Below are 14470 nucleotides of genomic sequence, written 5' to 3' on the forward strand. Positions count from 1 at the left end.
GCACTTCAAAATAATACTAACATAAGTAATACCCAGTGGTGGACAAAGTGCGCAACTCTATGACTTGAGTCAAGGTATGGATAGATACTAGGTACAAGTAAAAGTTGCTGAGTCAAATCTTTATTTCAGCTAAAAAACTATAAATACTTAAAATATGTAAGTATTTAAAGTACTTTAAAAAAAAATCTCAGCAGCACATTGTTGTATATTGTCACAATACATTTACAAATCCTAATGATAAAACAACCCACTGAATGCACTGACTTGAATGTAAAACCTGTGGAATGAAAAGCTGGTTGAATATGCTGAAAAGCCTACCTATCAATAGAAAAACATATCGACAAAAGGACCACCATTACCACTGCCATTTTCATTTTAAAAAAAGCAAAAAACTGCAGTTCTTGTTTGTCTCTCGGATTCACTTAACTGCTAACTCAGAACAAATTTCTTCTCATCTTCTTGCCAATGCATACAGTGGGAATGCTGGAGACAAAAACATTTCATTCACTTCACAAATTCAGTAAATATAAGAGAAAATATATTAACTTTTATATAAATTTATCAGTTAGATGTTGATTTAACATGCATTCAGACTGATAATTATATTTACTTTTTTTGAGGCAGTTGGTTCCCTAGATTTTTTAGTATTTGTTAAAAGTAAAATCAACTGGTCAGATTTTACAGTGTTGGTAAACCTCTAATCTAGTCAGTGTATCCTCTAACAAACAAACATACACTTATAGCACTTGAGGGTATGGAGAAAATACTGATTTATTCTACAGTCATCTTCCCACTGATCCCCTTACATCCCCAATATTTCACACCCATTCTCATAGATTAACTTAACTAAGTCCTTGTCACAGCACGATTAATCATCACCAACTAATGGGATCTTCTGTCATTTCACCTTGCCAAGCAGAACAGAAAGTGTCTAATCTCATGCAGCCTAAGAAATATCTACACTGAAGCCTGAAGCTGCCTTTTTCCTGCTGTATTTTCTAATAGGTTAATCCTTTCTGAAACCTCTGTACTTAACCTCTTTTCCTCATTAGGCTCTCTCCTGCCAGTTCCCGATTCTTAAATACCTCCCTTCCTGGAGAGAGTGGGACGGTTAAAAGCCCCTTTTGTTCGCAGTACTTCATTTTAATGCAGATGTTTTTATTCAGTTTATCTGAGAAACAGCAGTGGATAAAAGTATTAAAATCAGTAGTGAAAGAGATATTCAGATCTTTTACTTCATTAAAAAGTAATAATACCACATTGTAAAAATACTGTGTTAAGGGTTGAAGTCCTGCATTGAAAATCTTATTTCAGCAAAAGTAAGTACAGTCACTAAGAAGTACTTTAAGTATTAAACGTTAAAAGTATCAAATGCAGAAAAAATCTAAATAACTAAACCACCCCAAAAACTCAAAATTGTAGAAAAAGAAAACTACTACTACGACTACTAATAATAATTATAAACACTACAGGAACTTAAAAAAACACCCTATAAATCTGGTATATCAAGTCTCAAGCTATCAGATGTGTCTTTTTGTCAAATCTGACTCGAGTCCGAGTCAGGCAACTAAAGTACACACTTTTGCTACTTTGTTCATGGACCTCAATAAAGGCTGATAAGGGAGGTAAGACCATCACTGATTCATTTAAAGTTCATGCACCTCTCTGACCTTCAGGCTACCACCTGCCAAATTCTGAGTACCAAAGAAGAAAATCACTATTTTTTCTTTAGATATATTTTATTAAAAAAGGAAACCCAACAAGAACTTTTTTTTTACATAATGATCAAGGATTTTTATTATCTTTGTCTCTTTCATCAGTTTCATATCATTACAGAAAATGTTATAGTACAGCGTTGTTCAATGTCTCCTCATTGCTTAATAATTTCCTTAGGAGTGCTGGTCACATATATCTGTACAATATGGTTCTTATTTTTTCTGTACATTTTTTGTGAAGTTGGTTAAAAAGGCTGTCAGCACTTAAAGAAGCTGTTTCTTTTCTTTCTTTTTTTATTCTTAAATAATTGATCAAATAAAAGATTATTTTTCCCAGGTTAAGCTCGCCCCTGGGGGGGTTTGGGGCAGAGTTTACACCCGGTCACCGTGAATATAAGGAAGCTTCAGGGTCTGGGCAGACTGGGGTACGCCCCCCCACCTCCCCGTCCCAACATCACCTCTTCCCTGCCCAGGCATTTGGCACTGCGCACATAAACAAGACTCACAAGATAAACAACAAGCAAAGCTCTTTGTGAAGCCATTATGATGCATACTAATGAGAGAAAAACAGAAGTGTCACCTTGATGGGCGCTCAAAAGAGGAAGTGGTCTTGATGTGCCCCCTCTTCCTTTTAGCTGAGCACCGTGGGAAATCTGGAGTCTTCCTCAATGTTTTCTTCATTTTCAAAAAACAGATTATTTTTTTCCACTAAAGATGAGAAAATAATAATTTTCTTTTTTTTTTTGTCCTGGCAGGCACCTACAGCTGTCTATTAAAATGCTACTGCTATAGATAAGGTCTAGCATTGAACACACAAAGCAATTGCAATGAAAGGAACGAAGTTGCCTTAATATAATAATGATAATAAGAAGAATAATGATAATAATAATAAGAATAATCATAATAATATATTACAGAATAAATCTCTTTTTATAATTAGATTTTTTCATTAAAAGTTATATTTTCTTTGTTTGAAATACTATAATCTTTTTAAATTAATTTTTTCATATGTATCTAGTTTGTGATCAAGATGTTGACTATACCTCAACGTTATCCAAATCAATAAAAACTAGCTGTGCCGTTGCATATTACAGAATAGTCAATGATATGTGGACATGCACCGTGAACCACCCATTCCAACCCTCGCTATATGACGCCGACGCTCCGTCCCTCAGTGGTGACATCATAGCCGGCCGATGACCATGACGTCGACCACCTCGCCCTTGTGCAGCTCCACGTATTGCTCTGTTTTCGGAGGTAGCATCAGGAGCCCGTTAGCACTGCGCATGCTCATCAGCCTGCTGCTCACCTGGTTCCCTGCAGCAGGAACACGACAACAGACTTTAAATCAGAATCTGACAAAAGAAACTGGAAACTTGTATCTTTGTGTTTCATCTCGGGATGGGTATCATTTAAAATATCACAGTAGCAGTACAATACAAGTACCTTTAAAGTACTAATATTTATAGAATACTTCATTTGATACCTTTTTAACTACTGCATTTGAAACCGATCATGTGAATGGAAGCATTAAGTTGTGTATAATGCAACCAGATGGTACAGATGTGTGTACTGTATCCATACTTTTGAACGCTGAAACTTCATCACATCACACACTGCAGTGGACCAATCACACATTGCAATGATTGGCATTGAGAAAAACCATGCAAATATATATATACACACACACACACATATATATATATATATATATATATATATATATATATATATATATATATATATATATATATATATATTCTAGATTAAAGTACAAAAGGGTTTGAATGCAGGTATCGTTTGACTGGAGAAGTTTAGATACTACTTTGTACAGTGTTATTTTGGCCTTTAACTTATTGAGCACCAATATCCAGCCATAGTTTCATCCCATCAAAATGATTGAAATAGTCACAAATTCTATTAAGTTTTGCAATTTGACCTATTAGTTAGTCATATTTTTCCTTGTCAAATGTTAAAATACCACAGATGCCTTGTGGTCTAATCATTGTCAATCAGTAAATGAAGGGAGGTGGTTGTGGTATGGAATAACGTTTACTACTTATTATTGTCTGATGAAGACCCTCTAAAGCTGCACTGCCATTATACCCTCAGTTAAAGGGACAGCTCACACCAAAATCAAAATTACACTGATTTCCTAATTGCTATGCTATTTTTATCACTCTAGATTGTTTTTGTGTGAGTTGCGAAGTGTCGGAGATGCACCGTATATTTGCATGGAAAGAATGTGAGGTGCATGTTTACATAAAGTAACTGCACTTCACTGAATGTTTATTTTGACTATTTAATGGAGTTACAGATGTGAAAAAGTGTATCTCAACCTTCTTGTATCAAGCTAAAACATTTTTTATTTTTTTAATACCTTAGATTCTATGACTGACAGAAAGCCATTAATAAACAACTTATGCCACCAAGCAGTGAACAGATAGAGCCTGATTCAGATGTGTAGCTGTCATGCAGACTCCTACATAATGATGTTTCCATGCTGTCTTTGATTGTGGTACCTGTGCTCTGTGCCCACGGCAGAGGCTCCTGGTGATGCCATGTCAGAATGCAGCGGTGGTATTCAGGGCGAGGGTCCAACTTCACATCACAAGACAACTAGAGAAAAAAAACATACAATAAAAATTAGAATGATATTCAGGAGGCAACAAGTCCTCTTGATTATTGCGGATATTTGTCTGCAGAGACAGCGTCATACTTAAAAAAACAACATTGGTGTAATTGACTGCATGGAGATATCCCATATATACTGTGGAAACATACAGTAAATTGGCTTTCAGATACTTTCCTATAAAGCAGTCACTGATGTTATTGTCTAATGTTGCAAACTCTGCTATTCTGGCAGCTACTAATAGGTTTCTTGGTTGCGCGCAGACTCGGAGTGGGAATCTCTAAGCACCTCATGACTTTTTTTCCATTCAGAGGGCTACAATGTGATAATAAGCGATTACTGACACATGTTGATGCATCAGATTTTTTTCTTTGTATTTATGATGATGATTTATTTTTTTCTCACTGTGTGACATCTTGTTACTTTTGGCATATTTGTAACGATCCATAATTAAAATTGACAGATTAACATATTTCCATTATCTTGTATTAAAACAAGTAGTGACAAATTAATGATGGGTCAACTGGAAGGATACACTTTCCAACGTATTTCCCAGCATTTCAAAGAACAAATAAACTCAGCTCAGATTGTATCCATCTGTGGTCGCTCGAACTCAAACTCACCAAAACACAACTCAAGAAGTTTCTTAGCTAGAATATAAACACGATGCACATGGTTACATCCAACACATGTCAGAGTCCAACTGGATCGGCTGTAAGGAGAGTGCAGCTCTCCCAAAACTTGCAGGTGACCATAATGTCAAGAATTGGGTTTTAAATTTATGATTTTTCACTTTTCTGCATCAAGATATAATCTTTATTTTAATGTCACTTTCTGCCAAACTAGCATTAGCATGGTTGGTGCCAATGAATGCCTCAGGTTGTCTCACAAGATACCATTAAGCTTAAACAATAAGCATGGCACAGCCTCGTAAAAGCTATTACACAAATGTCACACAAATTCAATATATTGCATATTTTCTTAGTGTTCTTTTTACTTATATATATTGTACATTGTTGCATATTACACATATGTTCTATTTCTAACTTTACATAATGGCTTTATACATTGTATACATGAGGCACATAGTTTTATATTTTTACACACTTTACACACTAAGCACGTTATACATATTTATAACTATTAAATATTCACATACTAGCGCTAATTGTTTTTATTAACACTGTGTTTCTATTTCATATTTTTACATACTTTGAGCTGGTACTTATTTCTACTTATATAATTCTTTATGCTTGGTATCAGAGCGACTGTAATGAACCACAATTTTCTCCTGGGCATCATCAAACTATTTCTGATTCTGAAATATCAGCCTCCATATATTTTCACCAGGAGAGGCTGCAATTGTACCACTGGGGGCAACATTGACTTTAAAAAGAATTTTGGCCTCTTCAGACCTTTTTTTTTTGCTCCTCATTGCACCATTGAAGTAGGCGAAGTTGTGCCAGAAATCACAACAAAGATTTGGACTCAGTTTGTTCAGCATGTGTCTTCACTGCCAGATTTTCTGCCAGAATCAGGGAAGTCCTGAATATCAAACTTTCCTTCCAGCACATGAATGCAGCAGAGTAGCTTCCGTCGAAAAAAAGAGAGGAAATCTTCTGATGGAAATAATCCCAGATCTGGATCATCACCAAAACATAATTAACTTGTGTAAAAAGCTATCTGCCCAACCGAATTCTGCCAGAAACTTTTGTGCATTTTTAAAATTCATATATTCTCTAATAAAAGGCAAACAGAGAGCAGCGGAAACTCCTCCAACTTTATTGGCAAAGGTAGAGGCTTTTGCAGATTACCATTTGACCTGGGTCTGATGCCATCTGCTGAGGGAAATTATCTGGCTACATCTGTGCTTCCAGGCCATCAGTCCCACCACTAAGTGGCAGTAATGCATTCGAGTTGATTTCTAACTGCTTTATAAGAGCAAATGATGTATCACGGCTCTCTGGATAGCACCCATGATGGCAGGGGACCAGATCTCTCGCTTTATGATGCTAGCTGGGGACACAAGCTGCAGCTCTCCAGCATGTGTGATATTATTATGATTTTACTTGCTCTGCTGTTATGAATATTCATAAGCGGGGAGCAGGCCTTCGGGTCAGTGTGGGCCGCCATTGCTTCCTCCGCCAAGTCAAAAGCAAAACATGGCGGTCATAAATATGTATCAAGCGGATGATGAAAATAGTATTAAATCGTGAGTTAAGATGCAATGGACTGCAATGATTCACCCTGTAACTTCAGTGGAAACATCATTGTGGTGTTTTACATTTCATGTTTCTTGCAGTTTGTTGCATCTGCATTCAAATGTTCACATATAGGAAGAGAAAGGATCTTTTTACAACTGGTCTTTCTACCTTTTTTAATCTCTTGTGCCTGGTCATTAAAGAGAAAAACAAACTCTTCTTGTAACCACAGATGATGAACTTTGACTTTGTGTGTCTCGGCCAGAGTCAGGCGTCCCTGGTTGCCCTGTGCATCCTACCCTCGCTTTGATGATGGTGGGCCTAGGGTCCAAAATGCCCTGCATCTTCCTCAAGGCAGGGATGACAAAAAGATTACAGGTGACAACAGCGGACACGGGGTTTCCTAGGACAGACGGACGGACGGACAGAGAGAGAACAGCGAGAGGAGACAAGAACGGGAGAAATATATGAGTAACACCTCTTCAGAAACAGCGGAGTGAATCACTCTTACTCTCAACTTCACACACTACCTGGGAGGGCAAAGATTAGTTTGCGAGCACCGTCCATGTCCAAGGTGGCAAATGTTGTTGGGAGACTGAAAAAGAAAAACAACATTTTAGTATATTTGCCTGTTTTACACTGTTGAGTGACTGGACACCCTGGACTAAAATTTTCCTTAAAGTCATTAAAATTATTTCAATAGCACAAAACACCCTTAATTCTTCTCCTTGAGGTTTTCTTATAATGTTCACTTATAATGTTCAGTATTTAAGATTTTCCTTTTCTCCTAGTCTGACACACTTAAAAACCTAAAGCAACATTACTTTACTTGTGCTGCTGTCAGATGCCTTTTACATTATTTAAACTTTTGAACCTTGAGCAAATTGGTGTGATATCTTTTAAAAACATAGAAAAAGGCAATGATTAGCTGGATAATAAATAGTATTATATAATAGTATAATAAAAGTATTTTAAAAAGGGCTAGGAAAAAATGTCTATTGAAAAAAAGAAGAAAAAAATAGAGAAAAGCTATTTTTTGTAATTATCATAATTACATTAAAATTGTATTCCAGGTCATTTTCATGTTGTTGTTTTTTTAAACCAATTGTCAGGTAATTTTCCTTTTACTAACTTCTTGCTAAGTTTTGGGTTATTTTTTTTTCTGTTGCACGTGGCTTTTCTGGTGTTTTTGAAAGAAATCAAGCCAATTTGCTCAGGTATTGAAGGGTTAAGGAATCCCTTGAAGCTAGTTCAACTATTGCACAAAAGACCTTAGCAACCAAAGTAAGGACAAAAAACTGAGGCTTTAGTGTGATACTTAAGGGGGGAACTTAAAGTGTTTTGTGCAACCTGCCACTGACATTTAAACTGAAGAATTTATTTTAGTTGAGCACCTAATAAATGTGTAGTGAAAAGTTGTATGAGATTACATTTAAACTATTGTCTTACCCTGGTTTCATGAAAACACGACCAAAATGGATCTGAGCATGAAGGTCAATATCCAGCACCTGCTTAAGGTAGTCCTGAAAAAGACATAAAAATGACAAGCATTCAAGAACATCAGTGTAATACATTTTAGAAAAATACCATACACAATCAGCTCTTCAGCAGCTGGTAATGTTTTATAATATTTTTTGGATGTGGATACTGGAGATGAATAGAATCACCTAGATTATAAAATGAAAATAATAACTTTGTGAATATATATTTTGTTATTGTGTCACTGTTACTGTATATACTTCTGTCCGTTTACGTTCCCCCATCCACCACAAGGTGTCAGTGAAAGACAACGCCATGATTAGATGTGTGCACTTCTTGCTCTGCCATTGTACCTTCTCTCCCATGGACACTCCTCCTGAGGTGATGATGACATCAGCACGGCTGATGCCTTCATTCAGAGCGTTGAGAAGGTCATCGGGGCTGTGGGGCACAGAGAAACACACACACACGCACACACACGCACCCACACCCACACACACACACACACACACACACACACACACACACACACACACACACACACACATTTCAACACATAAACTCAGGAGAGGAAATAATGGAGGGAGAAGGATAATATAGAGCTAGTTCTGGAATGTAGCAAGATGATGAGCATTATGTTGAATATGTAACAGGTGTGGTATAAAAATGAAGGTGTACTTGTCTCCCACGATGCCCAGATTGATGGTGGGGTAGCCGTGCTCCTGGATGGTGGCCAGCAAGGTGGAGCGATTACTGTCCCTGATCTTTCCAGGATGGAGGTCGTCTTCTGGGTTCAGCAGCTACAATGTCAAATGGGGAGAAACGAATCTTTAGACACATTCAATCGCCATTTTTTTAAAGTAAGTATAAGTGAAAACTGCATTTGGTTTGAATGATATTTAGGAAATATTCTTGGCATCTCTTTGGGTGGCAGCAAGTCTGGTGGGTATAAAAATAACTATTCAGCTCGACAGGAGGTTATGACCCTTGTTGGCAAACATCCTTTGCTTACTATCATATTCTTACTATATTTAGCATGCACTTGGTACCAAATGGGTTGGTTCTGAAAAACAGGACGATACAGTGACGGCTTGGAATATGATTCTGTTTAAAAATATACAATATTATACGTGACTGAGCAAAGTAGAGAAGACACTGTCCGACGTTTCAAGTGATCGTTTGATCATTTGGTGTTGCTTGGGCTTTTAGATAGTGATGAAATAATTAATCGATTAGTCGATTAGGAGAAAATTAATTGCTATAGATTTTTGACAATCGATTAATTGTTCAAAGAAAATGCAATCATTCTCTGGTTCTGACTTTTCAAATGGATTTTTAATTGTTGGTAAGACAAAACAAGCAATTTGGAGACGTCAACTTGCAGTCTGGCACTTGTGATGCACATTTTTTACTACTTTTTGACATTTCATAGACCAAATGACTAATCGATTAACTGAAAAAAGAATCAATAGATTATAAATATGGAATGAATAATGAAAATAATCATTAGTTGCAGCTCTCCTTTCAGACAACAACTTGCTAAATTAATTATTTGCAGGTCTTGTCAATACATGACTAACTGCAGTGTGGTGTAATGTGCATCAGCATGATGTCTTCTATTTTCATCCATACATTTTGACCTCCCTCCTTTTCATATTAGCACTGAACTTCAAATCTGAACTTTTTGTTTGACCTCTGGATGCAGTCTCATCGCCAGAAAAAACATTGGCATTGTACATTTCTGGAAACCACGGATATGTTACATATGTACATTTCGTATGTAGTGGATAGGTTAAAATTTCCTGGGTCTTTTTGTTTTAATTTTCTATTTTATGTTGTGTCAATGCTGTGGTTAACATGTGATTAGGCTTATGCATAAAACCATTTGATTATGGGTAGAAAAACCTCATGTTTTGGCTTAAAATACCCAGTTGGTCACCACAAAACACAGATTGGAATGTCCCAAACTGTCCTTAAAAAAGAATCGTTTTTGTCAGAACAAACAGTACTGGAAATGTCCTGACCTCTATTTTTTAAAAAAAATGGTTTTGTCATAACAAAGAAAGCAAGACATGTCCATACCTGTCATTAAAAATTAGCCAGTTTTGTTGCAACAAACAGCTGGAAATGTCCCAACCTCACATTAAAACATACCTGGCTTTGACACATGCAGTGGCTGAAGTGGTCCTGACCTCTCATGAAATAATAGCCAGTTTTGGCACAACAAACATAGCTAAAATTGTCCTGACCGCTCATTTAAAAAAAAAAAAAAAACAGAACAATTTCCCAACCTCTTTTTAAAAAATACCTGGTTTTGTCACCACAAACTCGGCTGGAAATTTCCTGAACTTGTGTTTAAAATACTTGGTTTTGTTGCAACAACATGGCTGGAAATATCTTGACCTCTCTTTAAAAAATACCCGGTTTTGTCACAACTTGAAATTTCCCAAACTCTCTTTAAAAAACCATTCCCTAGTCCTCATAATGAGAAACTCATATCATGTATTGTAATTCTAACTACATCACTTCAGAAATGTTGATATGATACTTATAAAATGTACAAATCTAACGTATTCATGGTTTGCTGGAATGTACAATGCCAACATTTCATTCTGCCGACTGCACTGCAGGATAAGGAAATGTCAACTGGCACTGCTATCTGCTTCAAATTTTAAAGGAAAGCAACACCACAAATGAACATGCATCCAATTCACCAAGTTCATCGTGGGTTTGTGGGAAAACATACTGTATACTTTCAGTTGTAAACACTAGTTCTGCTTTGATTGATTTCAGTTTTTCATATGATCTGGGTCTCTAAAAAAGTGCAGCACAAAGAATCTACCAAAATCAGGATGTTCAAATTAACATTGCTGCAGGCAGAGTGTGTAAAAATGAGAAAACAAATTCTCTGTTTCATCAGACTTGCTCAAACGAGGGGAGATGAGGACAATACACCACTTCATAGATTTGAAACGTGGCCATGGAGGAGGTGACTCATGGCTGATTTACACAATTCAGACGTATCTGCACAGTGCTGAGAACATGAAGTTATGGTATTTCGAGTCTGCTAAAGATCTCCATGAAGGTTACACAACCCATGAAATTTAAACTGCACACCAGTCACACAGAAAATGCACAAATATGATCCCAGTGTTTAAAAGAAACCACCTGGTCACATCTAAACACATTTTTCACAACTGAAAGCACACATGAAACAGCCGAGTGCACATTCAGCTCTGAATGTTGTTCTGGTGTCCGCAGTCAAAGCAAATAATGTTGATTGTGCATAAATATGAACGAGGTATGCTGTCAGAGAAGATGGTGCATTGTTGTTACCTTTAGCAGCTGAGGCTGAACCTTTTTGGCAAATACAGATACAGCAGAGACTGAGTGCTCAATTTCCCAAATGAAAATAAAGCGTTCTGATTAATGAAAATGCAGGTTTTTCTGAACCTCTTACCTCATTTCCTGTGGACATGACGGCCACCACAGGGAATTTCTGGACCTCCACCTCTGTGACTCCCACAGTGGCCAAGAGACCAATCTCAGACGGGCCCATGTGAGTGCCCTTTGCAAGCACACACTCCCCACGCTTAATGTCATGACCAATGGGCCTATGTTAGGACAGCAGAGATGATGGTTAAGAAGAAAAGAAAATCTCAGGTATTTGCTAAAAAAAAAGTTATTCTGGTTTTAGCCTCTAAATGAAACACTTCACCCATGAACTGACAATTTCTTTTCATCCATCCGTTATATTCATTTAAGAAACTTTGTTATTTTCATGTCTCCGTGTTAAATAATAATAAAAAAAAAAAGACAAACTTTCACTGTGAAATGAAGTAAACAGGTGCCGCATTCAACAACATCAAAACTATATTAAAACATCTGTTTGTAAACTCCTACACAACTCGTGCAGGGTAAGTCTCAGATATCCAGTCGTATGCTCAGTACATGCATTTTTGCTAAAACTTTATTATTCAAAACACTTGAATATGAGCAGCAGGCCTATTTGATCTCTGCCTGTGCATTTCATTGAGCAGAGTTCAAACGCACAAGCTTGCTTAGGCCGCTTCTTGTCCATGCATGAGGCTGTTAACGTAAAAATATTGTAAATAGTAATGTTTCAGCAAACATATATTTAGGAAGTACTGAGCACATGACTGAATAAATTAGATATGGATTATACTGCAGGGTGAGAATTTGTAAACTGATATTTTTGATACAGTTTTGTGTTGTTAAACGTGATTCTCATTGACTTAATTCATCAAGCTCTTTCTCAATTTTTTGATTCCTCAATCACCATCAAATTCAACGTAACAGTGGGTAAGTAACTGATACACAAATTATCATTTTGTGGCTGAAGTATTCTTTTCATCGCTAACAAACAACAATACACTGACCTGATATCCTGTCCTGGACGAGCCTGTACTAGGATTCGTACCTCCAGCTCCTCTGTGCCCTGAAAGACACACAAACTGTCAGATCCATCAGAGTGAACCGATAGTTTTTCTTGGACTGTGCTGGACCAAAATGCATTGTGTATTCTGTTCATCTCTGGGCAAAACTTTTTCTTAGTGACATTTCAATCAACCACACACCATTTCAGTTGCTTTGGTATTTGTAGAAACTATAAAGGTAACTGTGAGTCAGAAGATCTCATTCACAGGTTAAAGTCTGATTAGCTACAAACAAGAGAAGCACACAATGGATTTTTTGCCGATATCCAATATGCCTACATGTAACCACTCATTTGGCCAATAACCAACACCAACATCGATATACACACTTTTTCCTCCACCTCATTTTAGTGATCATCAAGTCCTCTTTGTAGTGGAATTAAGATCATATTATGCATACTCTTATCGTGATGGCCCACCAGCAGATGGAGACATAAAATACAATGCTTTTCAATGTATGTAATATTCATTCACTGTGCAAAAAAAGAAAAATGCTCAACTTAGAGTTGCTTTTTTTAAATGTTCACTTTGTCACTATAAAAAAAAAAAAACAGTGGTAATATGTGCAGAAATAAGCATGTTGGCTGATTATGATTTTTAATTTTAAAGCCAATATCTGTCGATACCGATGACGGGCTGATATCATCGTGCCTCCCGAATACTATCCTGATTCCGACATCTTCCTGGCTGTTCATTGGGTAAAAGACCAGAAGTCAGACTTACGTCTTCGGACTCGCGGAGCAGCTCAGTGTCTTCGACCTGCACTACAGCGTCGGCCCCGCATGGGATAGGGGCCCCCGTCGTCACCCTCATCACCTGGCCAGGCATCACCGTGTGGGTGGGCTGCACAGAGACACAGAGTAAAATGTGTTAACTTTAACATTTCCTCTAACTTTAATCATATATTTTGTCCAATCAAAATTTTCCAATCAAAGCCTTTTTATATGGTGGCTCATTTCGCCCTAGGGTCTTAAGTAAAATAGAATAAAGTGAAATGATAGATTGCATACTACTGAAGTAACTTACAAACTCTTTTCCATGTTTCCCTGGAAGCATCTCACAAACTGAAGACAGCTCTGAGCCAAAACAGTGATCAAATTAAAATAAAAATACAAAAAACTACATGTAAAAAAAAAAAATGGGGGCACGACCAGAGTATGTATTTACATGTGTGCTGATTTAGTTCAAGATGAGAGAGGTCGAGGTAGTCAATGAATCTCTGTCGCCTACTCCTGTCTCAGAGGTCTACTCTGTTTTATAGTTTGGCAGCACTTTGACTTTCGAGCCCTGCTCTGGGGCGAAGGGCTTTTCATCACCTGCTAAGGGAACACACTGGTGTGCAATTACAGCTGGTCAAGGTGTGAGGTGAAGGACAAAAGTGAAGTACTTTATTTTCATATACAGGTTGTGTGGGTGTTTGCGTGACAGTGACTGTTAATATGTGTGTGTATGTGTGTGTGTGTGTGTGTGTGTTTTCGTGAGCATGAGAAAGCATGTGTGTCCAAAGTGTTGATGTGGGCGCAGACCTGCTCTCCAGCTTGTGACTCTCCAATGATGAAGCGATCGCCTGGGCCGTCAGCCGCTGAAATAAAAGAAAGATTTAATAGCATTACAGGTTTGCAGTTGAGTGTGTGTGTGTGTGTGTGTGTGTGTGTGTGTGTGTGTAGGAGTGTGTCATTTAGTTGAGTCATTTTATTTCAGTGGGCTACAGAATGAACAAACAGGAAGAGAAGGAAAGAGAAACACTGACATTTTATGTTCTTTAATTAAACATCTCAAAAAACAGACGTTTCTTTCAACATGAGCAGACCTCACAGATCACAGTAACCTCCACTTCTGCACTTCTTTTTAAATCTTGGCCTCCACCCTGAGGTGAACAGAAACCATCACTTTCAACCAAATAATCTTTGTAAACAGATATCTGGACACGTTTTTATATTTTAATAGTTATTATAATAGTTATAATAGTTTTTTTTTAATCAATAC

The 14470-nt window shown here is 37.2% G+C and overlaps 1 protein-coding gene across 9 annotated transcripts in view; it reads right to left on the minus strand.

Moving 5' to 3' along the window:
• Positions 1-1708: 1708 nt before the first annotated feature.
• gphnb (gephyrin b) overlaps positions 1709-14470 on the minus strand; it is a 129228-nt gene continuing 116466 nt past the window's right edge. For 5 of the 9 annotated variants that reach the window (XM_088089246.1, XM_088089244.1, XM_088089247.1 and 2 more), the window contains 11 exons: positions 14011-14066; positions 13208-13327; positions 12428-12486; positions 11488-11641; positions 8706-8827; positions 8381-8468; positions 7998-8071; positions 7076-7143; positions 6848-6951; positions 4238-4334; positions 1709-3032 (listed from right to left, as the gene is read on the minus strand). In XM_088089246.1, the coding sequence (XP_087945372.1) occupies positions 2899-3032; positions 4238-4334; positions 6848-6951; positions 7076-7143; positions 7998-8071; positions 8381-8468; positions 8706-8827; positions 11488-11641; positions 12428-12486; positions 13208-13327; positions 14011-14066 (1076 nt within the window). In that variant the 3' untranslated portion in view covers positions 1709-2898. The remainder of the gene's footprint in view (positions 3033-4237; positions 4335-6847; positions 6952-7075; positions 7144-7997; positions 8072-8380; positions 8469-8705; positions 8828-11487; positions 11642-12427; positions 12487-13207; positions 13328-14010; positions 14067-14470) is intronic. The other 4 variants (XM_088089250.1, XM_088089248.1, XM_088089243.1 and 1 more) reach the window with 3 other exon arrangements.

Source organism: Plectropomus leopardus, chromosome 16 (genome assembly GCF_026936395.1).
Source record: "Plectropomus leopardus strain MGB_pleo_1.0 chromosome 16, ASM2693639v1, whole genome shotgun sequence".
NCBI classification, from domain to species: domain Eukaryota; kingdom Metazoa; phylum Chordata; class Actinopteri; order Perciformes; family Serranidae; genus Plectropomus; species Plectropomus leopardus.